Source organism: Natrix helvetica, assembly GCF_964273705.1.
Source record: "Natrix helvetica genome assembly, chromosome: 2".
In the NCBI taxonomy this organism is placed as follows: domain Eukaryota; kingdom Metazoa; phylum Chordata; class Lepidosauria; order Squamata; family Natricidae; genus Natrix; species Natrix helvetica.
The window spans coordinates 16,378,491-16,405,582 of NC_138552.1; the positions used below are offsets into that span (position 1 = coordinate 16,378,491).

General features: G+C 44.3%; 2 protein-coding genes across 2 annotated transcripts in view; both read right to left on the bottom strand.

The window, feature by feature from the left end:
* Positions 1 to 18,658, bottom strand: part of FECH (ferrochelatase) — a 31,752-nt gene extending 13,094 nt beyond the window's left edge. The window contains exons 1-7 of the mRNA XM_081941108.1: positions 18,426 to 18,658; positions 15,567 to 15,672; positions 12,226 to 12,345; positions 11,822 to 11,970; positions 3,331 to 3,465; positions 1,984 to 2,090; positions 22 to 120 (exon numbers count right to left, since the gene is read on the bottom strand). Coding sequence (XP_081797234.1) covers positions 22 to 120; positions 1,984 to 2,090; positions 3,331 to 3,465; positions 11,822 to 11,970; positions 12,226 to 12,345; positions 15,567 to 15,672; positions 18,426 to 18,468 — 759 coding nt within the window. The 5' untranslated portion in view covers positions 18,469 to 18,658. The remainder of the gene's footprint in view (positions 1 to 21; positions 121 to 1,983; positions 2,091 to 3,330; positions 3,466 to 11,821; positions 11,971 to 12,225; positions 12,346 to 15,566; positions 15,673 to 18,425) is intronic.
* Positions 18,659 to 23,878: 5,220 nt separating this feature from the next.
* The window catches only part of NARS1 (asparaginyl-tRNA synthetase 1), a 33,815-nt gene continuing 30,601 nt past the window's right edge, over positions 23,879 to 27,092 (bottom strand). Inside the window, exons 14-15 of the mRNA XM_081945717.1 lie at positions 25,801 to 25,932; positions 23,879 to 25,072 (exon numbers count right to left, since the gene is read on the bottom strand). Of these exons, the coding sequence (XP_081801843.1) occupies positions 24,941 to 25,072; positions 25,801 to 25,932 (264 nt within the window). The 3' untranslated portion in view covers positions 23,879 to 24,940. The remainder of the gene's footprint in view (positions 25,073 to 25,800; positions 25,933 to 27,092) is intronic.

Consider the following 27,092-nt stretch of genomic DNA (forward strand, 5'->3'; position numbering starts at 1 on the left):
AAGCTGACTGCTGTTACTCACTGACATTGGTAGAGAATGAGCAGAGAAAAGGATCACCGCCTCTTTTCTCTTATCCGGTGGAAATAAGTCTAGTTCTTTCTTTATGTGGTCAGCAAAACACTGAAAAGCAAAAATAAGAATTTAAGGGCATTAAATACAGGTAGTCTTTGACTTAATGACAGTCACTTAGCAAATGTTTGAAATTACAATAAGTACAGTAATAAGTATGTTCCAAACAGGCATGGAATGCGCTACCGATTCGGAACAGGGAGCGTGTGCACTCACTTCGCTCACATGTGGCGCTTCTGCGCATGCACAAGCGTCTGTGATGATGTCTGAGCAGGTGGGCAGAGCCTCCCACCGCTGCCACTACCAGTTCGCCCGAACCGGGGCAAATCAGCAGAATTCGACCTCTGGTTCCAAAGTTCCAACAGCTCCTCCCCATCCGTGGTCATGTTACTGCATTTCAAGTGCTTAGCAACTGGCCCACGTTTATGGCCACTTGCAATGTCCTGTGGCAATGTCACTTAACAATCACATGGTTCACACTCATGACTGCCATAAAAACTCTCTAAAAATCAGGTCTGGTCCTGTTGGTGCCTTGACCGCAATGATTTATGGCTCAAATTCCAGCCCCAATTGTAGTCGTTATCAGGCCGGGAAGCCATCTTTTGAGTTGGGCCTTCAGGCCTGCCACATTTATTGTGGTGGGAAACTGGGAGGGGGGGTTACATGGAGTGGAGTAGATATAGTCAAAATAACATTCCTTTCTCAGAGAGTCAAGGTCATCCTGCCCTGCACCTGGAGCGGCGTGACTGGGAGGCGTCTCCAGTTGGGACAGTGCCTGATTGGACCATGTGGGTGCTGGGCAGGGACTTGGACTTTTGTTTGGGTGGGGAAAACCTGGAAACTTTCAGATTCGGGTTTTCCCAGATGTGTCAATATAACATCTCTAATAAAATGGAACTTTGAGGAACCTCAAGCCTTGGAGTCTCCTTTCGTTAGGGCTGTTACTTGGATCCCTGACAGAAGGAAGGAAGGCAGTTTATAATGAGAGTGAGGGAAGTCCTGCATTAGCATTTGGCCACCACAGGTGCCCACAACATGAGTGATGTTAAGCTGGCCATGTCTCCCCCTGGCCCCCTGAGATCAAGCACAACCCTGAAATCGAGTTTGACACCCCTGCCATACATAGACCCTCAGTGCTTCCTGGAGTAAAAGTAGCTCTGCCTGTTTTATGACTGCAGCATCCAATACAAAAATCTAACCTTAAGAAGGATGACTTAAGAGTTTCTGGTTGATCTGGCATTTATTCAATTTATACGCCACCCATCTCACTAGCCAAAGTAACAAAAATATCCTCTCGCTATCACAATAACTGTTCCCACAAACCTCGACAACATGGAACCTTATTCCTTTGTACTGAGGGAGTGAATAAACTCACTAAATATTGGGTGATCTTTGGATAAGCCTTTTGCAACAAAGTCTTGCCCACTTTCTGCATTTTTTTATCTTATATTTCCATTGCAACAGAACTGCCAAGGCAGCTACTGATAGGGGCGAGGCGAGGAGGACATAAACCTCACAGCAAAGTATATTTTTTTTATCTCCACATTTAAAAAAAGGTAATTCATCCTATGAAGAGTTCAGGCGAAAAGAAAACACCAATGTTTCTGCTTTGGGATCTTTATTTGTTTGGGTGGGGAAAATCTGGAAGCTTTCCGATTTGGGTTTTCCCAGATGTGCCAATATGACATTCCTAATAAAATGGAACTTTGAGGAACTTCAAGCCTCAGAGTCTTCTTTCATTGGAACCCTGACAATCGTAAGTCGAGAACTAACCATAAGGGCTCAGATAAAACGAAGGGCATCCAGACAAGCCTACCAGCATAGAAACCCCTTCTGAGGATCTGCGGGAGGAGAGGAAATTGAGGAAGGCATGACAACACTCTTCAAGAAATCTGAAAGTCTCTTTCGCTATACCTGAATGAGGAGAGGATGCGTTGGCCACCTGTCAATCGTACTCCACTTCATCTTTGGTTTTTCTCCTTTTTGGTGATAGTAGCGATATATTGCATTTAAACTGCTTCCTGAAGAAAGATGAAAGGAAAGGGAAGTGGAGAGATGAAGGGAGAGAGGGAAGAGGAGTAGAGAGGAGCAGGGCGGAGGAGTGGACAGGAGGAGAGAAAAGTCGAGGGAAGAGAAGGAAAGAGAAGGAAGAAGAGGGAAGGAGAGAGCGGAAAGGAGAGAAGGAAATGGATGAGGGGAAAGGAGTAGGAGAGAGGGAAGTGGAGAAGAGGAGAGAGAAGAGGGGAGAGGAGAAGAAGAATAGGGAGGAAAGAGAAGAAAGTAGAGAGGGGAAAGGAGAGAGAAAATATATAGAATGTTATGGTACAATTATGAAAATAATGTCTCTAACTATGTGGTACAACATTATGTATTTAAAAGAGATTGTAAATGTCTGATTAAGAGAATATTGGTGTTTAAAACTATGTATACTCAAAAAGGACTAGATACAGGCAGTGCATTGCCGTTCCAAACTGGAAATGTGATGTATTATAAAGAAAAATATACAATAAAAATATTCATTTAAAAAACTGCTTCCTGAAGGATGCAAAATAATGAACTTGGATAAAAAAAGCCTAACCCAAGAGCAGATCATCTCCTGCCCTTCTTATAAGTTTTTTCTTTCAAATCTCTTACCCTAAGTCCTCTTCAAATTATGCTGGAGTCATTACCAAACCAGGGGCCCAAACAATAACCCGCTAAAATGATGTTTTGAGGTGAGACAGAGATAAGAACTAAAGTGTAAGCCCTAAAATGGGCTACACCAGGGGTGTCCAAACTTGGCAACTTTAAGACTTGTGGACTTCAACTTCCAGAATTCCCCAGCCAGCTCTGCTGGCTGGGGAATTCTGGGAGTTGAAGTCCACAAGTCTTAAAGTTGCCAAGTTTGGACACCCCTGGGCTACACACTCTAAAGAAAAAGAGTCAAACTAATTCCAAGCTGTAAGAAATTCCAAAATGCTGATTTGTCTCATGAGCAATATTTACAATGTTTCTGAAACTTGGCAACTTCAAGACAGGTGGACTTCAACTCCCAGAAATCCCCAGCCACTTGAAGTCCACCTGTCTTAAAGTTGCCAAGTTTGAGAACACTAATCTATCATCCCTAAAGTAGACAAGCAAGCTGAATCCATTTCTGCCCTATGTCTGGCGACATAATGATGTCTTCTTTGACCTAGGTTTCTTAAGTTGCCCATCTCTGGCTTTTGACCCACCCCTTATTTTGGAACTTAACAAATGACCTTATTCTGCAAGCGAACTCACCTGTGGTGGAGCAACTATACTGTGGATACTGCGTGAAAGCAATGGCTCGTTCAATGCCATCTCTTTCCATCTCTTCGATCGCTTCTTCCGTCAGAGGATGGACGTAGCGAAAGCCGATATAATACTTGTGTGGAGCTGGAAGCAAAGGAGAATGAGTGGCTCTCCACCAGTTTATGGAACAAAGCTTTTTTTCTTGGAGGTATATCAACTAAGGCAATTTCTCTCAATCTACAACAGTGTTTCTCAATCTTGGCACCTTTGTGGACTTCAGAACTGAAGAAGCTTCTTGGTTGAGAAGCAAAATGTTTTCAAGGAAATAAAGTATCAAGTAAATCCAGTTGCCTTTTGAGAAAGCATCTTTGGGGAAACCATGACCTTATTGATGGAGAATGTCTAGAGCAGGGATGTCAAACTCAAGACCCGGGGGACCAATGGGGATTTGGCAGTAACCTTCCCCCTGGAATGCGGAGGGAATGGAGATTTTACAGTATACTTCCCCTGCCACGCCCACCAAGCCACACCCACAGAACCGGTAGTGTAAAACGTTGAATCCCACCACTGTTTCCATCCTTTCAAAGTGGGTAAAATGAGGACCCAGATTGTTGGGGGCAATAGGATGCTTCTGTAAACCGCTTAGAGAGGGCTGTAAAAGCACTGGGAAGCGGTATATACCGTATTTTTCGGAGTATAAGACGCACCTTTTTCCCTCAAAAAAGAGGTAGAAAATCTGGGTGCATCTTATACACCGAATACAGCATTTTTTGCCTCCCGAAACACACACACACACCCCTTTCACCAAAATGGCTGTGCATAGCTTTTAGAAGGCTTTCAGAGAGCTCCTGGCCCATTTTTTGCTCCCCCAGTCCCCAACAGCACTCTATAAGCTTCCTAAAGGCTACCCATTTTTGCAAATAATGGGCTGTTTTTTGCTCGTTTTTGCCCCCCCCCCCCCCCAGGAGAACTCTATAAGCTTCCTAAAGGCTACCCACGCCCTTCTTTTGAAAAAAAAGGACCCGTTTTTGCAGAGTGCAAAAACTGTTTTTTTATTTTATTTTCCTCTTCAAAACCTTGCTGCGTCTTATACTCTGGTATGTCTTATACACCGAAAAATACGGTAAGTGCTAGTGCTAGTCCTAATGACCCGATGACTGCAAATAAATACAATTCTTACACACCCCCAAAGCCATCGTCCTCTCAGAATCTATATTTCCATCCCCCCACCATCCAGTCCCAATGGTTTGCACCCATCCTTCCCTCTCCCTCCCACCCCCACCATCACAACTGATGAAGCTTCTAAGCTAAGAAGTGAAACATCTTCTTTCTCAAGAAAGAAATAGTCCAGTTGCTTTTATGGGGGGGAGGGAGGGGGGAAGCACCTTTGAGACGAAACTGCTTTAGCGTCAGGACTTTTCAAAACAGATTTTTCTTCTTTCTTCCTGTCAGGTAGAGTTGGCAGAAAATGGATCCAGCATTAACCACTTGAAGGATTTGCTAGAAAGCTTTCTCAAGTCCTGCTGTCAATATGGAGGTTGATAAAGCTGTTTGATCTGGTTTAAGTTAATTTATGGACTAAAGGACTGTCCAAGCTTTCTCTTCTGCACGAAAATAGACTTGTTTTCATTCCTTCTGCAGCAGTGTTTCTCAGCCACTCTAAAAATGGGTGGATTTCAGCTCCCAGAATTCCCCAATCACAGGGAATGAGCCACGTTGGCGCAGTGGTTAAATCAGTGGTGGGTTCCTACCGGTTCAGACCAGTTTGGCCGAATCGGTAGTGGTTTGGCGGCCTGGGTCGCTGAAACCGGCAGCGACCCAGGCCTGCCACACTCCCCAACTGGTTCCCCGGTCAGTGCCGTTGGCGCCGCCATCTTGTTTTTCAGTTCTGCGCATGCACAGAACAATTTTAATTGCACTGCGCATGCGTGCACACACGAGCAAACCGGCAGTAGTGCCAGCCGGAACCCACCCCTGGGTTAGAATGTAGTACTGCAGGCTACTTCTGCTGATTACCGGCTGCCTGCAATTTGGCAATTCAAATCTCACCAGGCTCAAGGTTGACTCAACCTTCCATCCTCCCGAGGTGGGTAAAATGAGGACCCAGATTGTTGGGGCCAATAGGCTGACTCTTTAAACCGCTTAGAGAAGGCTGCAAAGCAGTATATAAGTCTAAGTGCTACTGCTATCAGCATGCTGCTTGGCAAATTCTAAGGGCTGGAGTCTGCAGGTCTTAAAGTTGTGAAGATTGAGAAACATTGCTCCAGAGGATTACACTAGAAAGTACTGGAGAGATCTCAAAAGGGGATTAGAAAAGGACCGAGAGGAAAAGGAAAAGCCTATTATTTGCACATCACATTTAATCCGATTATTAAATTAAGGTATTTTCTGGGTTTAAACAATGCGTTGAGTTATCAACTAACCAATGGGCCAGATTACTGTAATATATCAAAGCCATAGTACAGACACAAACCCCCCACCTGAATTAAAACTGAACGGATTTAGCTCATTTTGCAAATGCAGCTACTGCAGGGGTGAAATCCAGCAGGTTCTGAAGAACCGATAGCGGAAATTTTGAGTCATTCAGAGAACCGGCAAATGCCACCTCTGGCTGGCCCCAGAATGGGGAGGGAAGGGAGATTTTGCAGTATCCTTCCCCTGCCACGCCCACCAAGCCACACACCCCCAAGCCACGCCCACAGAACTGGTAGTTTTAAAAAATCGAATTTCAACACTGAGCTACTATATATATGTGTGTGTGTGTGTGTGTGTGTGTGTGTGTGTTCGCGCACGCTGGTTTTGTTGTATTCGGGTCTTTTCCCGTGTAAGATTGAGATTGTCTTTGCAACGTTTCAGCGAGATCTCACATTCCACCTACTGAAACAAAGCCAGCACTCCATCCCCTCCCACCAAGATATACAGAAAGACGGCAGCTCCGGTCACACTTTAAGCCAAAGACCACAGCCTGAAGATGGTGAGTGAGATCTCACTGAAACGTTGCAAAGACAATCTCAATCTTACACGGGAAAAGACCCGAATACAACAAAACCAGCATACCTACACCGGTGAAAATCTACAAAAACATATATATATATATATATATATGTCACTCTGAGGTCAAACCATATATATATATATATATGGTTTGACCTCAGAGTGACCATGGCCAGCTTGACCTCACTCATGTTGGGGGCATCTGCGGTGGCACTCCTAAGCTCCGTTTTCAGCCACGCCGACCTCCTGCAGCCCTCTGCCAGCAAAAATGTAGCCCGGGTGGGGATGCTCCGTTTCCACTGGCAGAGGGCTGCAGGAGGTCATCGCGGCTGAAAACGGAGCCTGGGAGGGCCACACATGGGCCTGTACTTCACTGTTTCCAGGGCAGCCCGGCAGGCCAGATCTAACACTCTGTGGACCGGATGCAGCCCACAGGCCCTTGAGTTTGACCCCCGTTATACACGATACTCCTGTTGCAGTGCCCTTCTGTGCTACATGATGGAAAATACAAAATAGGCAGAAGCTATTTCCTAGTATCTGATTTACGGCTTTTCTAAAGGCATCTGGCTGACCATTCCTGGAAATGGAAACCTGGAGAAACAGATGCATCATTCTCTAGAGCAGCACAAAACGAGCTACACCTTTAAAAAAGAACAGAGCTTAAATGTTTCCAAGCTGTAAGGAAATGGACAGTGCTGACTTGTCTCATGACCCCTATTGACAGTGCTCCTCAACCTCCAGCAACTTGAAGACATGTGGACTACAAGTCCCAGAATTTCCCAGCCAACATGCTGGCTGGAGAATTCTGGGAGTTGAAGTCCCAGAATTCTGAAAGTTGTCAAGGTTGAGAAACATTGCTCTAGAAGTCAGGGAGTTAAATTACTGGAGGTGATAAAAACTCTAATTCTAGAAGAGAAAGTGTGCAGCCCATTTTCTACAGGGGGAAGAGATAAGAAATGGACACGGGAGACAGCCTAATCAGAATTAAACCTTTCAGCGATCAGCTCTCCTACTGAAATCAATGGACTTTAACTGCTAGAAGCTGCTGTGAGTCAATCCTGACATCAGGGACTGCCTGGACTAATAACCTTTAATTTTGTTGATAAGTTCCCCCCCCCCCCAGAAGTGGTTTGCCATTGTCTGCTTCCTAAGAGTGAGTGACCAGCATAAGGTCACTCACAGCTGGCTTTGTCCCTAAGAAAGGACTAGAACTCACAGTCTCCCAGTTTATAGCCTGATGCCTTCACCACTAAATTAAACTCATTCATTCATTCAAATTTTACCTGGGACTGGATGGGAAATCACCAAGAAATCATAGGTTCGTGATGGCGAGCCTATGGCATGCTGAGCCCCCTCTGCAGGCACACGAGTTGTCACCTTAGCTCAACTCCACCACGCATGCATGTCCACCTCCCGCCGGCCAGCTGATTTTTTGCTGCGTATGCCTGGGGGGTGGGATGCATGTGGGTGACTCATGTTCATGTGCGGGAGTAGCATGCGCATGCGTGGGGAGGCGGGGGGTCACATGTTCATTGCATTATGCGGGCGGGCGTCTTGTCACTGCAACAACAAGGTTAGCCATCACTTTCCTAGGTCGTGAGCTAAACTGGGACTTTTTTTTTGTTAAAGAAAAATCATAGATGAAGTCAACACAAGCCACCTTCAAAAGGTTTCCAAGAAAAGTCCAAGGATGTGTCTCTGTAGTTAAAAGAGCAGTTACAGAGTGAATATTTACTCTTTTAAAGCCCTTGGTAAAACTGCAACATAGGACTTCAACTATTCCATTCCGACCTTCTCCTTTTCCACAAGGAAAAATGGTGGAATTAATTCATTCCTTTTTGGAAGAGCTGTACGTGCATTTTACCCAGGCGAAACATGTAATATTGCAAAAGCTTCCAGCAATTATAAAATGTTGCTTAAAAAAAAAAAAGAATTCACTGCAAGGAGCGGGAAGCAGCGCTTCTCCTCGCTGTCTTGAAAGTTTCTCCTGTAAAGACATTAGCATGCTTGCCAGGGTGTAGAATTTAGAGAGAGAAAATTCCGTGACATAATCAGAGTCTGCGTTAAGATGCAAGAGACATTCAAACAGATAACGTCAGGGCGGCTTTCAGTTGGGAAACCACAATGTGAAGTAAGAAGGAGTGAGAAGGTCTGACAAGCGCCGATAATACTTCCTAAACCATTAACTTGCTGCTCTGAAGTCCCAACCCTTTAACTGCCTAAATTTGATGAAAAAGTGTCTGGCTTGCCTGCTGAAGAATGGAGAGTCCTTGATGGTCTCTGAGGTTAGTTGTTTAAAGATGCTATGAAAACTAAGATCATGGCATCCAGCCCTCTCAATTCCTGGCAAATAGATGGGGAAGAAATGGAGGTAGCGACTGATTTTATTTTCCTGAGCTCTAAAATCACCGCACATGGGGACTGCAGCCAAGAAATTAAAAGTCACTTAGTCCTGGGGAGGAAAGCGATGGCAAATCTAGATGGCATACTAAAAAGCAGAGACATCACCCTGCCAACAAAAGTGTGTATAGTCAAGGCTATGGTTTTCCCAGTTGCAATGTATGGCTGTGAAAGTTGGACCATAAGGAAGGCTGAGCGCCAAAGAATGGAGGCCTTTGAACTCTGGTGCTGGAGAAAACTCCTGCGAGTCCCTTGGACTGCAAGGCAATCAAACCGGTCGGTCCTAGAGGAGATCAACCCTGACTGCTCTTTAGAAGTCCTTAAATGGACTCCAGAGGATGGTAGAGGACAGGAAGGCCTGGAGGAACATTGTTGCGATGGGTCGGACACGACTTCACAACTAACAACAAAAAATTACTTTGGGCAGTGTATAACAAGCAACAAGCACCACAAATATGTAAAAATGTTCATTATGAAATATAAAAAGTCTTTTAAAAAAAAAGGGGGGGGGGAGGCCACTATAAAAAATATCCAAACCCAGAGAGAGTTTTAAAAAATCATCAACCACAATGAAGCCATCTAAGAACATCTCTGGCTCCCTGGCTCCTTGCCCAGGCATTGAGAGGGCTGAAAGAAGAATATTCAAGTATCCCACATATCCCTCATCTTACCACCGTTCCAACCGTTCAAAGTTACAACGGCACTGAAAAAAGTGATGTATGGCTGCCACATGACCCTATGCCTCTGGATGCTTATAGTTGTTCAAGCGATGATCTTAGCCAAACAATTTACTAACCTAGGAAATCTATTTCAGCTTGTGGGAGGCGATGGGACCATTTGATAGAGGGACTTTGCAGGTGAAACGTTCTCCAGTCTTGAAAAAATAGAGCCAATTCTACTCACCCAACAGCATTGACCAGGTGGATTACAACACACACACACACACACACACACACACACACAAACACACAATGTCTTCATGTCTGAATCAGCTCCTGCTTCTCATCTCCAAAACCGGGTTCTGGTATAGGTTACTTGTACAGAGTGAGCTGGCGCTGTTCCTTCTTATCAACTGGTCCATATTCAAGGGAGGAACCGATTAGCTGTTAGGTGTGGCCAATGGCGCTTTCTTTGTTTAACTATACAGGGTGTGTATACGTTTGTGTGTGTAAGTCACAGCCAAATGGGACCCTTTTTAATCACACAGAAGCATATGCAGACATCAACATTCCTAATGAGAACTACCTCACATTTTAAGAAGAGATGTCTTAAACCTGTTTTTTTCCCCACGTAAAACATTCTGAGGGAAATACTTCAGATATTTTTCTTAATCACACTCTCAGACTTGGAAGCCATCTTTTACCTTCAGGCATGCCACAATTTCTACTGTGGGAAAATGGGAGGGGGGAATTATATGGAGTATGGGTGATATATAGCCATAACAACATTCTTTCTCAGAAAGTCAAGGTCATCTGGCCCTGCAGCTGCAATGAGGTGACTGGGAGGCATCTCCAATTTTGGATGGTGCCTGATTGGACCATGTGATGGACATGTGGGTGCTGGGCAAGGACTTGAACTTTTGTTTGGGTGGGGAAAACCTGGAAACTTTCAGATTCGGGTTTTCCCAGATGTGCCAATATGCACGTCCCTTCTGCCGGATCTTACATAGTTCTTCTCACTGCACCTACTCTTGGAGCATCCTGGGGTATGTGAAGTAATCACTAGGTCACCAACAGAGTTCTCATTGGCACAGATAAGAGGAAAGAAGAAAAAGTTCTAATGGACCTCTTTACAAATAGTTGGAACATGTTCTTCCTTCTGGAAAAATCAAACATTTTATTTCCCTGTCCACATATTGGTTGAATTATTCTGAGGGATCGCATAAGTACATACAATGATTAGTACAGATCCCTTATGAAAGATATTGATCAGGGAAGGGGAGGGGTGCTATTCACTAACACTTTGCAAATTATTTTACACTAAATCTTAGTTGAGCAAAGGTTATCAGGAAGTCACACTTAAACAGTGTTTAAGCAAGCAGCTGTTGCTACTGGAAAACTAAATTAGGAATTTGATGGCCATGTCTTTCCAGGGCACAGAACAATGAAAGCAGTAAACCTTACTTATTTGGGGCATGTATCAAGGAGTTTGTGATACAAGTGGGATGCTTTCATTAAAATGACAAAAGCACTCAGAGACTCAGGGGACTTGTAATCGTGGGACACATTCAACCAACTAGTTTGGATGATCTTAAGAAAATGCTAGAAACTCTATATTTTAAGAGGAAATGCAGCCGTACCTTTTTAAATACTCTGAAAATCCCCCTCTCTTTTTGGGTTGCTATATGTAAATTGCTTCAGGAGACAGACAGGCAGACAGACAATGGAAGGATAATAAACAGATACACAGGTATGCAGACAGGTAGATAGAAGGATGGATGGATAGATATAAATAGATGAGAGAGAGAGTTAATAGAAGGATAATAGACAGATAGGTAAGCAGGTGGATGGATGGATGGATGGATTAGATATGGATGGATGGATGGATGGATGGATAGATAAGGTAAGGTAAGTTAAGATAAGATAAGATAGATAATAAAGAGAGAGAGGCAGGCAGGCGGATGGAGACACATAATAAATAGATGGATAATAGACAGATAGGCAGGCAGGCAGACTGATGGATAGATGGGTAAAGATAGAGGCAGGCAGGCAGACAGACAGACAGAGAGACAATAAAATAACCTTCATTGGAGCAATAATGAGCAAACTTGAGTTTGATTGTGTGGCTCTAACAAGATTGCCTGGGTTACATGAAGAAAATGTGAGAAAAGTGACTTGTTCTTCTAGGTAAGAGCTCCCCTATGAGAAGATAAGAGATCTCCCAAATCCAATTTAACTGTAAATAAATCAATAAATAATTTCAAGGCTAGGGACTAAACCTTCCAATTCAACTCCAACCTAATTTAATTTTAAAAGCAACTCTGCATTATTACACTTCACTGGAAACCCGTCAGGGAGGGTATCCAACTGCTATTCAGATTTCTGAACATGATTTCCCACAGCAGCAGCTTCCACCAGCACAAAATAAAAATAAAAATCTGAAATACCAGAGTCGGGAGACATTTCATTCAGCAACTTCACCATGCCTTCCCCCTGGGTCTCGGTCCATTTCTTGATAGGTGATCCACCCCCGATCCGCCTATACTGTTCTTGGATTTTGGGAGTACGCCGCTTTGCAATAAAAGGTCCTAATTTACTGAAATACATAAAATAGATGCGGTTAATAACCACACATTTTACCTTCTTTCCCCTTGATGGGTTAAAAATAAATTTTAATGATAAACACACAGACACACTTAGAGTGCTAATATAGTGCTCCTATACTACAGCAGAGTTCTATCTATGAAGTGTGTGAAGAATCACTTTAAACACAAGTCTATTTTCGTATTATAATAATTATTTTGTGTGACAATACTTCCCTGGATAACCAGTAGCTGGAGGATTTGCTTACTTTTGCACAGGAAGTGTCATTAGATCTCTATCAAGAAAAAGTCTTTGCAGGAACTCATGGACATCTTCCAAGGTCTCTGGGCCTCCCATATTTAACATTAAGATCCCTGTTTTAGGCTTCCTGTGGCGAGAGAAAAAAAGAGAGAATATAATGCCTTTCATACACCCTTTATAAATTTTAAATGTTAATGTATAATTACATATTGCAAAATTATAATTTATAATTCATTATAAAATTATAATTTATAACTTAAAAGTCAGCATTTACTTTTGGTAACTGGAGAGCCTTATTTCTCAACCTCACCCACATGAAGACATGGGAAATGGTCTACAAGTCCCAAATTCCATGGACATGTCGTAAAGTCATTGAGTTGATCAACGTTACTGTAGAGTCCCATTCCTATAACTTTGGGGCACAATTTTGAAGTGGGTTCCTAATTGCCTTCTTGCAGGACTTTTCCCCTAAAGGTCTTATTTACGTGTTTGTTTGTTTATTAAATTTAGATGCCATCATCTCATTATCAAGCAACTCTGGGCAACTTACAACATCATAAAATAACAACACAAAAGGATTAGAATGTTAAAGGTGTTAAAACATCAAGCATTAAAACATTAAATAATCTTAGATAAATAAATAATAAAAACTGACCACAACTCTTTTTTTTTGGTCAATGAGTCAAAGTAGATGATGTCACCTAACTGGGTAAACCTTTTGTAGGTAATCAAGACTGTTTTTGTCTTTACCTTTTTCCCTAGGTATCGCACAAGGGTGGGTTCTGGCAGGCACTACTGCTGGTTCGTCATCGGCGTGCTGCTCCCACATGCCCAATACAATAAAAATTGTTCTGCGCACGCGCAGAAGCAAAAAAACAAGATGGCGCCGCCTATGGCGCCACTCAGAGAATCAGTTTGGGTGTGTGGCAGGCCTGGGGCGCTGCCGGTTCCAGCGACCCAGGTCACCAAACCACTACTGGTTCAGCCGAACCAGTCCGAACCGGTAGAAACCCACCACTGGTATCACAGGATAATTCTGATATACTGCTGGGGGCAAAGTGCTATGGCTGAATGAGAACATATAATATAGAATCAGAGGGCTGGAAGGGACCTTACAGGTCATCTAGTCCAACTGCCTGCTCAAGCAGAAGACCCAGTTGGTCAGAGTTCAAAAGGATAAAATCTGGCACCTCCTATATCTGTCCATTTCACCTGCCCTTCCCAGGTAAGCCTATAACAGGGGTGTCCAAACTTGGGAACTTTAAGCCTTGTGGCTGACTGGGGAATTCTGGGAGTTGAAGTCCACAAGTCTTAAAGTTCCCAAGTTTGGACACCCCTGGCCTATAACAAGGACTCTACTGGCTGAGGAAAAAACTGAGGAAAATATGTTCTTGCACACATATGCAGGTCTCTATCCAATCAAAGCACAAAACGGAGAGTAACTACTACACAGGTTGTCCTCAACTTACAACCACAATTGGGCCCAAAATTTTCATTGCTAAGCAAGGAGGTTGTTAAGTGAGTCACGCCATGTTGCGACAACTTTTGCCATGGTTGTTAAGCAAATCCACCTTCCCCTATTGACTTTGCTTGTCAGAAGCTTGTTGGGAAGGCTGGAAATGGTGATCACCTGACCCCCCCCCAAGCCCACCTCCAGAATCCTACAGCTGTTGTAACTATGTTTAGGTTGCCAAGTGCCTGAATTTTGATCACATGGCTGTGGGGATGCGACAATGGTTTTTAAGTGTGAGGACTGATTGTAAGTCTTTTTTTTTTTTTGGTGCCATGTAAATAGCTGTAAGTTGAGGACTATCTCCCCTTAACAATGTCTGCAACTTTTTAAAAAGTATGAAAAAAGAAAACAAATAGTGTAATCTCATTTACGGCATAAAGACCACAAAATAGTTATGGATGTGCAGCAATGAACGCTGTTAAAGAGCCAAGTCCTGCTATTCACTTAAGATTTTCACTCTGAAAACAGATACTTTTTAAGAAACAGAAATCCCCCTTATACTACCTGTCCTGGGAAAATATCAATCCTTTGACCACTAACCTTACAGTATTTGTGCCTCACAGATTAAAAATACCATGAAAAGCTGATTCCAGGGAATAATTCTAAAAGCAACAAAAAGTGAATTCTTTTAAGTGACCTCTGTTAAATAAATTTCTTGCAATTGCACTGTTCTCTTTTGGCACAAACAGGCAAATCTTCAAAAATTTTCTTCCTAAGCAAAAAGGAAAATGACTACAGAGTTATCTTGGACGAGATATTCTTCTGCATCAAATCTCAAAGCAAATAACAGGGTAATCTTACACTCAGAATTTAATTCTTCTAAATTCACTGGGACCTATTCTCAAATACATACTTAGCAAGAGATTAGAATAAAAAGGACATAGAGTACTTGATCTTTGCGAGCTTGTTTCATTACCTAACTAGGGAACATCATCAGAACAGGTGAGGGTAGAAACTACACCCCTAGGCAGGGGGTTGGACTAGAAGACCTCCAAGGTCCCTTCCAACTCTACTATTGTATTATTGTATTATTGTACTAAAACTAGCAGGGCAAGCCACTGCATATAAACAGCCAGCAAACCCTACTCTCACTGATAGTGTTACCTAGTTAGATAATGAAATAACTACAAATAAACAACCAGGCTCAGGGAATACCATGGACTACACCCGTGATGGTGAACCTATGGGACGGGTGCCAGAGGTGGCACAAAGAGCCTCTCTTTGTGCCGTCGACAGCTGCTCTTCTGGTTTCCAGCATGCACATCTGTGCCAGCTGCCGGAGCGCCAGAAAACAGCCAAAAACGGCCAAAAAATAGGCTATTTTTTGAAATATTTTCCGGGCCATTTTTAGGCGCTCCAGCGGAAAAACCAAAAACAGCCTGAAATCTGCCCGGAAAACGGTGTGAAAACAGCCCGAAAAACAGCCAAAACCCTTAAAAAAACAGGCATTCGCACACTGGCCAGATAGTCTTCAGGTTCACACGCGCATGCAAGCATGTTCTGGTTTGGGCACTCGGTGCCGAAAAGTTTTGTCATCACTGGACTACACAGTTCAACCGGGATGTACAAGTATTCTCTTCTATTGGAATAGAAAGCATATTATTAAAAGTTTTGCAGCAAGTTTTCTTGGCATGGGGAATTCCAGCTACAGGAACTGCAGCTTTGAGACAAACCAATACCAATAAATTAATGACTAGATTACCGAAAGGAGATTGTCTTCCTCCTTTACCAGTTTGCTCATTCTCAGTCAACTGTGGCTGCTTTAGCACCCCTTAAATGCCAGGTGAAAAATACTATATGCCTATCCATTCAATTCCATTGGTCGTCTGCCTTACCTCTTTTCAGGCTGAATCTGTGGCTTTGCTTTTTGTACAGCAGCTGTTGACTGCCATCTCCAATGCAACTGGACTCTTGTCTGATTCCAGCTATTCCTTTTTGCAACTAAAGGGAAGACAAGAGACCAAACAAAGCAATTTACTTCCTATAATTTTACTTCATGTTTTGAAAATAATTTGGTCATCTAAAGCAACGATCTCCAACCTTCACAACGTTAGGACTTATAGACTTCAACCCCCAGAATTCCCCAGCCAGCCAGCACGGTATCCAACCTGCAGCATGGCGGGCTGAGGAATTCTGGGAGTTGAAGTCCATAAGTCTTAAAGTTCCCAAGGTTGGGGACCCCTGATCTAAAGTATACCCCAGAGCCACAGGTTAGATCACTATTACTGACTGCATTGTGTATGGTACAACTTTTCCTGAGTCCCTGCCTTTGAAGAGATGCAGATGGAGCCAGGGAAAAGAAGCCGATAGAAAACCACATCTGAGTTTGGTTTTATTGAATTGACAGTGACATCAATGCATCTAATTAATATGTTTCTCCTTAAAATAGAATCATTTGTTCCCACATTAACTTTACACAATTTGATGACAACTTCTGAAAATACTGTCCTGGAATCAAGTGATGAGGTTGTGATCCAGCTGGACAGGCCAAAAAAAGTGGTTAATTTGGCACACCAAACAATGAGCTACATCACAAAGTGGTACACAAATGGACATCTCACGTGAGAGGACTGCTTTGGTTGATTATGCCTTATTATAGGCTTTAATAGTAGAAAATAAATTAAACAGCATTAGCATATCTAAGGCACCACTTATTTTGGCAGATGGACAGACATCATTTAGCTAGCTATCAACTAGCTATCAATCAAAAGTTGAAGAATGTAGAACTACAAACTCAAATCTGTTCCCTAACCTGAAGATCTAGAATGGTTATCAATAGGAATATTTGGAATCTTACAAAATATTTGAATCCCCTTACCCTCCTCCAGCCTAATCCTAATAATGTTTTGCCCTCTTCTATCCTAAGTGGCAAGTATTACAAAATCCTGATGAGGCCAGTGTTTTTCAGCCTTTGAACGTTAAGACGCATGGACTTCAACTCCCAGGATTCACCAGCTGGAGTTGAAGAGCACACATCTTAACATTTTCAAAGTTGAGAAACATTGCTATAGAGCAGCATTAATAGCCATATGACTCTGAAGCAGGGATGGCCAAGGATGGCCTCTTTATGAACTGTGGACTTCATGAGACTCGGAACTCTGGGAGTTGAAGTCCACGGGTCGTAAAGGGCCATAGTTGCCTATCCTTGCTCTGAGAGATAGAATCAGTTCAAATGCATGTCTTTATTGTGACTACTAGAGAGAATCCTGGAATTACCTTTCATTATATTGTAATGGCAAATCTTCACAGCATACTAAAAAGCAGAGACATCACCCTGCCAACACAAGTGTGTATAGTCAAGGCTATGGTTTTCCCAGTTGCAATGTATGGCTGTGAAAGTTGGACCATAAGAAAAGCTGAGCGCCAAAGAATTGAGGCCTTTGAACTCTGGTGCTGGAGAAGACTCCTGCGAGTCCCTTGGACTGCAAGGCGATCCAACCGGGCAGTCCTAGAGGAGATCAACCTTGACTGCTCTTTAGAAGGCCAGATCCTGAAGAGGAAACTCAAAAACTTTGGCCACCTAATGAGAAGGAAGGACTCACTGGAGAAGAGCCTCATGCTCGGAAAGATTGAGGGCAAAAGAAGAAGGGGACGACAGAGAATGAGGTGGCTGGATGGAGTCATCAAAGCAGTCGGCATGAGTTTAAATGGACTCCAGAGGATGGTAGAGGACAGGGAGGCCTGGAGGAATGTTGTCCATGGGGTCACAATGGGTCGGACACGACTTCACAACTAACAGCAACATATTGTAATGGTCTCTAATAAATGTCAATAGGAGGATCTGCGGTCAGATAAGAGAAATCTCATTCCCCAGAAGCAACGGGGGAGGGTCAATGTATCAGAAGGGATCCTGTAACCACACCTTACAATAATCCTTGTGGTTGGAGTTTCTTGTCCTGGGTGATCTCGAAGGGCTGACATCTCCACTTGCAGCAAATTCTTCAGGATCCCTCTCTTCTTGAGGTTATAGTACCCCGGCTATCCCATGCCAGGAGCACACTTTCCTTTATGCGGGGTGGGTGTGGGTGGGTGTTTTCCAAACTTGGCAACTTTAAGACTTGTGGACTTCAACTCCCAGAATTCCTCAGCCAGCCATGTTGCGCTGGGGAACTCTGGGAGTTGAAGTCCATGAAGTTGCCAAGTCTGCTTTATGCAACATGCGGCCAAGTACGGTAACAAAATCGGGGGGGGGGGGGCATTGGGACCTTGCTCAGCCCCTTTCCATGGCGAGGTTACCCACTCGCCTCGAGCCACCCTCGAGCAGCTTTCACGGCGTGCCAAACCCGAGCACATCGGCACGGTTTCTGGCTGGATGCAACGCGGGAGAAACCCAAAGGACCCTCCAGAGCTCGGGCGCATTTTGATGCCGGGAAAAGCCAGCGGGGTCGCTGCCTCTGGCCCCAGCAGTTTAGGTAATAGCGGCCCGGCTGATTGCAAACACCACCCAGCCACACCCCACAGCCTTTCCCCTTACAGTAGATCGACCCCCAAAGCTATGCCCAAGCCCCCCCCCCCCTAATAGCCCCTGCAAGAGGCGAGTGCTCCAGCATTCAACGGGGCAGGGGGAAAATGCACCTTGCATTCCGCCTTCCCAATCTTAAACTGAGGATCCTGCAAGGATCCTTGTTTCCGCGCCCCCCCCCCCTTTTAAATAAATTTAAAACAAAGCAAAACAAGGCAATTGCCATACTTACATGGATGCAAGACTCGACTCGCAGCTCGGAAGGCAGCAGCCATGTTTATGTAAACTCAATAGATTCCCCCTTAGTACGGCAGCCGCAAGGCAAAAGCGTCTTTCCAAAGGGAACCGGATTGCTCTGTTGCATCCCTTCTCACAAATCTCTTAGGCTCTGCTAGGCAGGTTAGTTCCCCTCGGCAAACCAGCGGAGGGGGCGGAGCCTTCAGGAGGACAAGGCAGCCCCACCCCCCTCTCCCTCAGTGGTTGCCGGAAGACAAGAAGAAGGGCGGAGTCAGGGGGCAAAGCGGTGAATCAATGAGCGGCCCGCGTGACTCAGCGCTTCGGGTTCTCGTGAAACCAGCTGAGGGGAGCTATGGGTTATCGCGTATCTGACCCTCTCAACAAGCGCGGGCGGGGGATGAGGGCGAAGTACTTTAGTAGGAGGATGAGAGACCACTAGGAAATTCATCGCTGAATTAGACGAAAAACACCCAGTAAAAATCTGGGGGGGGGGGCATTTTGGGAGTGGCAAAGGAATACAGAAGTCTCAAAAGATCCTGCCAGGTAGAGGCGATATAGATCTTTTCAGCTTGACAGCTCTAATTGCAAAAGTTTCATTGTCCAGTAATCATTACAAGTGGAGTCCCAAAGGGGCTTTTATTGTCAAGAGGCAACTTGACTTTCTGGTTTTTTCTTTGAAAACGTTTCGCTTCTCATCCAAGAAGCTTCTAAAGAGCTGAAGAAGCTTCTTGGATGAGAAGTGAAATGTCTTCAAAGAAAAAACAGAAAGTCCAGTTGTGTCTTGAAAAAAAACTACCTTTGGGACAACTGTGACCTGGATTGTAGGAAGTTAGCACCCACCCCTTTCCTAGGAAAAAGAGATATTTTAGGAAATATTAAAAGGGCAGATATTTCCCCTAAAAGGAAGGCAGAAACTCAACACCCCCCTCCACCTTTGTCAATGGTGTCATTAAGGCCTGGGCCACTCTATTCTACATAACAAAGATCTACCACCTTCAGGCAGAGCCATAATAAGAATCTCAAAGCCCTTTCATTACATCATCACCCAGCAAGAGTCAACCAAGCCTGGGACACAGACAACCTACAAAGTTACCCCTGCATGGCTCCATGGGAGTCTGACAACCGATCAGAATACAAGCTCAAATTCAAAAGCCCAGAGAGGGCATTAAACCCAGGCACTCTCAGGATCTCTTCCCTTTTTTCCCAGGATCTCAAACCATGTAATCCCGCTCCCGCTCCCCTTAAAACCATCTTTCCAAGCAGTCTCCATGTTTCCAGTGTCTTTCTTCCCACCTGGAACTGAGCCCAGATGGATATTTCTTCCAACAAAATGACTGAGAATCTCCATAGACATTACAAGTGGAGCTTAAATAAGGGAGTCTGCTTGGAGCAATCGAGCAGAAGCTAGATTGATTATCTTGTCATGTTTATGTAGCAAATATTAGAGGTGGAGATCCTTTGAGAGCTGTATGCAACAAAATTTCATTTCAACGTATGCCGATTGGTGTACATTCAAAGTGACAATAAAGTTAGTCTAAGTCATAGACAGATGCAGATTTGCCATTTGTCTGAAACGGTATAGGGTTTCCTGACTAGGCAGGGGGTTGGACTAGAAGACCTCCAAGGTCCCTTCCAACTCTGCTATTGTATTGTATTGCTAGGTAGACTCCCAGTTGGTCAGCAATGTTCGTGCTTCTCCAACTTCAAAGCATGAATTTGGTGTGGGCAACTGGTGGCCCTAGTCAGATACAACCCCGAAAGTGCATTTTTGCAGCCAATGATTATTGAAAACTGTAACATAATCCTCCAAATAAAGATCCCAACACAGAACTGAATTCTTTGCTTGAACTCTTCATAGGATGAATTACCATTTTTTTAAAATGTGGAGATAGGAAAACTATATTTTGTTGTGAGGTTTATGTCCTCCCCTCTCTATCAGCTGCCTTGGCAGTTCTGTTGCAATGTAAATATAAGATTAAAAAATGCAGAAAGTGGGCAAGACTTTGTTGCAAAAGGCTTATCCAAAGATAACCCAATATTTAGTGAGTTTATTAGCTCCCTCAGTACAAAGGAATAAGGTTCCATGTTGTCAAGGTTTGTGAGAACAATTATTGTGATAGCGAGAGGATATTTTTGTTACTTTGGCTAGTGAGATGGGTGGTGTATAAATTGAATAAACGCCAGATCAACCAGAAACTCTTAAGTCATCCTTCTTAAGGTTAGATTTTTGTATTGGATGCTGCAGACGTAAAACATGCAGTTCTACTTTTATTCCAGGAAACACCTGAGGGACTAGGTATGGCAGGGATGTCAAACTCGATTTCATTGAAGGCCGCATCAGGGTTGCGATTGACCTCAGGGGGTCAGGGTGGGCATGGCCAGCTTAACATCACTCGTGTTGGGGCCACCTGTGGTGGCCAAGTGCTAATGCAGGACTTCCCTCACTCTCATTATAATCTGCCTGCCTTCCTTCCTTCTGTCAGGGATCCAAGTAACAGCCCTAATGAAAGAAGACTCCGAAGTTCGAGGTTCCTCAAAGTTCCATTTTATTAGAGATGTCATATTGATACATCTGGGAAAACCCAAATCTGAAAGTTTCCAGGTTTTCCCCACCCAAACAAAAGTCCAAGTCCCTGCCCAGTACCCACATGTCCATCACATGATCCAATCAGGCACCGTCCCAACTGGAGATGCCTCCCAGTCACACCACGCCAGGTGCAGGGTAGGATGACCTTGACTCTGAGAAAGGAATGTTATTTTGACTATGTATCTCCCATACTCCATATAATCCCCCCCCCCTACCAATTTCCCACAGCATTAAAAGTCGCAGGTCTGAAGGCCCAATGCAAAAGATGGTTTCCAGGCCTGACTCCTTCCTTCCTTCCTTCCTTCGCGGCCGAAAATGGAGCTCTGTTTTTGCTGGCAGAGGCATTGTGGGCCAGTCCTTTGCTGTTTCCAGGGTGGCCCCGAGGGCATGATCTAAGCACCCCACGGGCCAGATTCGGCCCACAGGCCTCGAGCTTGACGCCCTGATGTACGGCAACATATAAACGTATCATACATATGAGCAAATATTGTAAAATGCACCGTATTAGAAATGGAACTGCCAAGTTCTGATGTATTTCAGGAAAAAGAATTGTAGAGGTAGTCTATGGCTCACGGAACTAAGCCATAATGGTTTCATTGAGCTTAGTATGTTAAGCTGCCCCAGAGATTTTGGAGATACAGCCTGCTGCAACGGTAACAATGTTGGGCTACCATTGGGGTGAGAGATTTAGATTCCTTTCTCACTTATGGAAACTTTGTGAGCGACTTTGGGCCAGTCACACTTTTTCATCCCCACTGGCTTTACACAGTTGCTGGTGGGGAAGACTGGATGACCTTATAAGGCAGAAAGAAGCTACTGCATATGTTTCATATGATTGAAGTAGCATAAAAGCTTAATAAAAATCCATCTATACCCGTGATGGTGTGCCACAGGTGGCACACAGAGCCATTTGTTAGGGCACACGAGGCATTGCCCTGTCAGCTCCAGTGCGTATGTGTGCTAGCCAGCTGACTTCAGCCTTTTTCGTCCTCCGGAGGCTTTCCTGAAGCCTCTGAAGCGCAAAAAACAACCCAATGCAAAAGTTCGGTAACGGACTTCTGGTTTGCATGTTGGACCATTTTCCTCCCTCCAGAGGGTGAAAAACAGCCCTATGGCAACCCGGAAGTTCAGGAACAGACTTCTGGTTTTCCCGTTGGCCATTTTTCTCCCTCCGGAGGGAGAAAATGGCCCTATAGGCAACCTGGAAGTGACTTCCAGTTTTCCCATAGGGCCGTTTTTCGGCCTCCCCAGGCTCCTAGAAAGCCTCTGGAGCCAGGGGAGGACGAAAAACAAGTCCATCGCGTGCCAAAAGCAGGGGGGGGGAGGAGTCATGTACCCATGGGGTTGTGCTCATAGAATTATGGGCGTGGGCACACCTGCGCATGACCCCCCCCCCTGCGTTCCCTCCACTTTTGGCACGACAGGGGAAAAAGGTTAGCCATCACCAATCTATACTGTCCAGAAGAGTTGATGCTGACTTAATGGCATATAATCATTCAATATATTTTGGGTTGGTAAAATGTGGCTTAGGGACTCTCTTAATGTAGTGCAGATTTCCAATCAATTTCAAAAGCTCCAAAGATAAATGGAAAACTGGCAGGTTGCCAAATATCAGCCTGCTCCACAGGTCAAAACGCCTGTCTTAGCTTGCAGTTATTCTGAACCAGTGACGTGCGGTGAGGTTTATGGCTGGTGAGGCACTGATGTCATCAAATGATCATCATGAAGGGAGGACTGTGACAACTTTGATCTTTGTAAGCGTGCAAGCAAAATACCCCAGGATCACGGTGGCAGGGACAGCAACTCCTTCCGCTGGGCTGCGGAGAAGAGCCACGCTGTGCAGGAGGCCCCTCAGTGCTAGCCTCAGATCAACGCGAGCCATGGTCCCCTTCATGTTGGCTCAGGAAGGAGGGGAATGGGACCGCGTGTGCAGGAGGCTCCTCAGTGCTAGCCTCAGATCAACGCGAGCCATGGTCCCCTTCATGTTGGCTCAGGAAGGAGGGGAATGGGACCGCGTGTGCAGGAGGCTCCTCAGTGCTAGCCTCAGATCAACGCGAGCCATGGTCCCTTTCATGTTGGCTCAGGAAGGAGGTGATTGGGACCGCGTGTGCAGGAGGCTCCTCAGCACTAGCCTCAGATCAGCGCGAGCCGCGGTCCCATTCCTCTCCTTCCTGAGCCAACATGAAGGGGACTGCGGCTCGCGCTGATCTGAGACTAGCGCTGAGGAGCCTCCTGCACAGCGTGGCTCTTCTCCGCAGCGCAGCGGAAGGAGTTGCTGTCCCCGCCACTGTGATCCTGGGGTATTTTGCTTGCATGCTTGCAAAGATCAAAGTTGTCACAGTCCTCCCTTTTTAGAGGCTTTTTTAAGCCTCACCTCAGCACTCACCTTTTCCCTTTTACATTTCTTTTCTTTTCAAGATGAAGCAATTTTACCAATACACCTCTCTCAGCAGGTGTTTTATTTTGTGACCAATAGGAATGGGTCTTGGCCTGTTCCAGCAGCCTACATTTCTATCCCTTTCTACCAGCTCATCTTTCGTTTCAAGAATGCCTCTAAGCTCCGAGTAAGCCTTGAATCTTGGAAAAGAACAATAAAATGTTGGATGGTTTATTTGAAAACAAGCCTTGAAAGAAGGCAAAGCTTAATTGGGGTAGAGCGCTGGAAGGGGGGCGGCAGGCGAGGGGACTAGTGTTTCTTAGCTTTATAAACTTTTAAGATGTGTGGACTTCAACTCCCAGAATTCCCCAAGCAGCATGGTAGTAAGCTGCTCAGAGTCACCTGAACTGCGAGATGGGCGGCAAATAAATTCGACAAATAGACATTTTAAGAACTGGCAAAAGGAAGACAAATGGGACAGTAATGTGGCACACTTTCCCCTCCTCCAATGCGTTTATTGATTGCAGTTCTTGAAATGGGGAAACAGCAGTTAACAGAAACATGTAAAGTTGAGATAAAACGTACATCAAAGAATGCTGCCAGAGCTGGGAATCCAGAATCTCCTATGTCCCTTCTACATTTTTTCCCCTAATTGTTTTGGTGGCTCAAAGGCAGTTTACATTTCAACTGTCCTATGTCAGTAAAAACATTTATAGGAAAGCAAAGCACAATTCAACCCAAGTATTTGCAGACTAGGAAATATCAAGAGTAATAGCAATACATTCAGCTTTCTTCAATGCCAGTTCCCAGCTTCTTTGGTAGGAATAAAGATGCCAAGTATTTTCCTAAACCAACCATTTAACATAACTCATATGCACAGTTCTTGAAAAGCAAGCAAATTATTAGCCGTAAAATACAGAAACCGTTCTCATCAGCCATCATGGAACTTAAATAAGTAGTCATCCTTTATTTAGGAAAGTACTGAATGCTACTAAGATAGCTCAATAGACTATTTTTAAGATCCCAAGGTAGTAGGCTAGAGTTGTCCTTCTTCCACAGGATTTTATTTATATTTAAAAACTGTTTTATTTGCCCACAACTTACGTTTGCTATTCGTATTGGCATCAGCAAAGTCTGCTTCCTAATATTTATTTTCTCCAAATCCGAAATCCAATCCTGAATCCAGCTCCTACTAAAAATTATGCAATGCCTTGCATTTTTTCTTTATACTTTTCTGAGAGCCGAGGGCTTACAAAGTGTTGTTACAGATCACATGACCTTGAAGTACAGCCCACAGCTAGTTTCCACTGGCAATCAATGATTTCAAATATGTTAAAAGAATACATGAAAGTGAAACCAGATTGAGACAATCAGAGGGGAAGACATTTAGGGAATCAGTAGACTGGAATTTAAATTCCAGTTCAAAACAATTAATTTCATTTGGAAAAACAACAACATCTGTACGTATTTGTGGGATGGAGACATAAAACCATGAGGAGGAAACTGCTTAAGGTTGGATAGACTTTGTCCATCAAGAAATGTTTGATTAAGGTTTGCATCGCTGAACGAAGCGAGGGTATAGGCAAACATCTCGGATATGGTATCTGTTCAGAATCCAGGTGAGGAATCGCTCCAGGCCTAATCCGTAACCACCATGAGGACAGGTGCCATATTTACGCTGCAAAATCAGAAATGAGATAGGCGTCAATAAATGCCTAAGGAAAGAACTACCTTGCAACTCCAAACCCAAAACTGTGACTTAATAGTGTACATTTACATGTCATGGTAAGTCAATGTGATTTGCCTGGGGTTTGCTTACAAAGCCATTCGCCCTCCATTTTTAAGCCAGCTTCTGCCAACCTAGCAGTTCGAAAGCACGTAAAAATGCAAGTAGAAAAATAGGGACCACCTTTGGTGGGAAGGTAACAGCGTTCCATGCGCCTTCGGCGTTTAGTCATGCCAGCCACATGACCACGGAGACGTCTTTGGACAGTGCTGGATCTTTGGCTTTGAAACGGAGATGAGAACCGCCCCCTAGAGTCAAGAACGACTAGCACATATGTGTGAGGGGAACCTTTACCTATTGGGTTTACCCTGCAAAACATGCTTAGAACCTTCTGAATGTTCACTTTATTGAATTAACATTAACGATAGGATTTATCCCCATGTATTTAATGATTGGCATCTTTTTATCAGATTGAGAATTATGTTACCAATTTGGGAAGCTTTCCTAAAACTCTCCCAAAAGCTTTCTGGGGCCTGTTTTTAGCATATTTCTACATTAATTGGTCCACCAAAGTCTGCTGGATTTGATTTGATCCTTGGTTTGACTTCCAAGAATACTGTGTTGCTGTCACATGGTAAACGAATGTGGCAGGACACCAACTCATAACACCTAATACATACCTGGTCTGTATACCAATAATAAGGGGTAGGATCAATTCCTTCTCTCTTGTAACCTTCTAGTAGCTCCTCACTGTCCCAAATACGCATGGAGCCTCCCACAATCTCACCAACATTAGGCATCAAGACATCAACCTAGAAAACCAAGACAAAAAAAAGCTAGAGTCAGAAGTTGCATATGACTGAACTTGGTTTAGAATAGGTCTTTTTAGAACTGCAACTCCTAGTCCACAAGAATTCTAAGAACCTTATTGTAGGTCACTCAGCAAAGATGGGAAGTCAAACAGAAGGTGCTGGTTGTAACATGCACGGGCCAAGGATTAGAGATGAGCAACACAAGAGTTCAGAGAAATTTATCCTCCTCCCCTCCCCCTGTCAAATAACCAGATGGGACTGTAGGTGACTCTCCATAAGAACGTCTAGTCCAGAGGTGTCCAAACTTGGCAACTTTAAGACTTGTGGACTTCAACTTCCAGAATTCCCCAGCCAGCTCTGCTGGCTGGGGAATTCTGGGAGTTGAAGTCCACAAGTCTTAAAGTTGTCAACTTTGGACACCCCTGGTCTAGTCAAATATTATAAAGAGAGATCTCCTGTGAGCTGTGGGTCTGAGTGACATCTTGTGGTCAATGACCTCTAAAACAGCCTCCCAGGAAGAACATCCAAAACTGCGTGCCAGAATTTTTTCACTCTGAAAGGAGTCCTGGAGAGTAAAATTTAATCCCTTAGAATCACTCTTTCCAATTGAGGAAAGGTGCCATTTCAATGCTGGGATGTTCTTTTCACTCTCTGCGCTACAAATTACGGTTACGCATATGTGTAGAACATTCCTCCTCAACCACAATTTAGCTTTCGGCATGGGTTTAGACAGCACACTAGACCAATCGCATTATGGTTTAATCAGCCAGCCGCTGACTTGGGATCCATCTACCGTAACGTTTTACACAGGGCTAGCTAGGATTCTACAGCATGGCTGTCAAACTCTCTGCATCACAATGTCGCGTGAAGTATTACATTTCTTTCAGTAATGGCCTATTCTATTTTCACTACCAGTTCAGTAGAGGGAGTGCATGCGCCAGAATGCTCACTTCACTCACGCATGGCACACCTAGGCATGTGCAGAACTTTCTGTGCATGCACAGAAGGTCCTTGATGATGTCTGGGTGGGTGGGCGGAGCCTTGCGCCGCCGCTACTACCAGTTCGCCCGAACCAGTGCGAACTGGCAGCATACCACTGATTTCTTTCCTTCGCGGAGTAGGATGGGTGTGGCATGCGTATGACGCATACGGCCCACGGG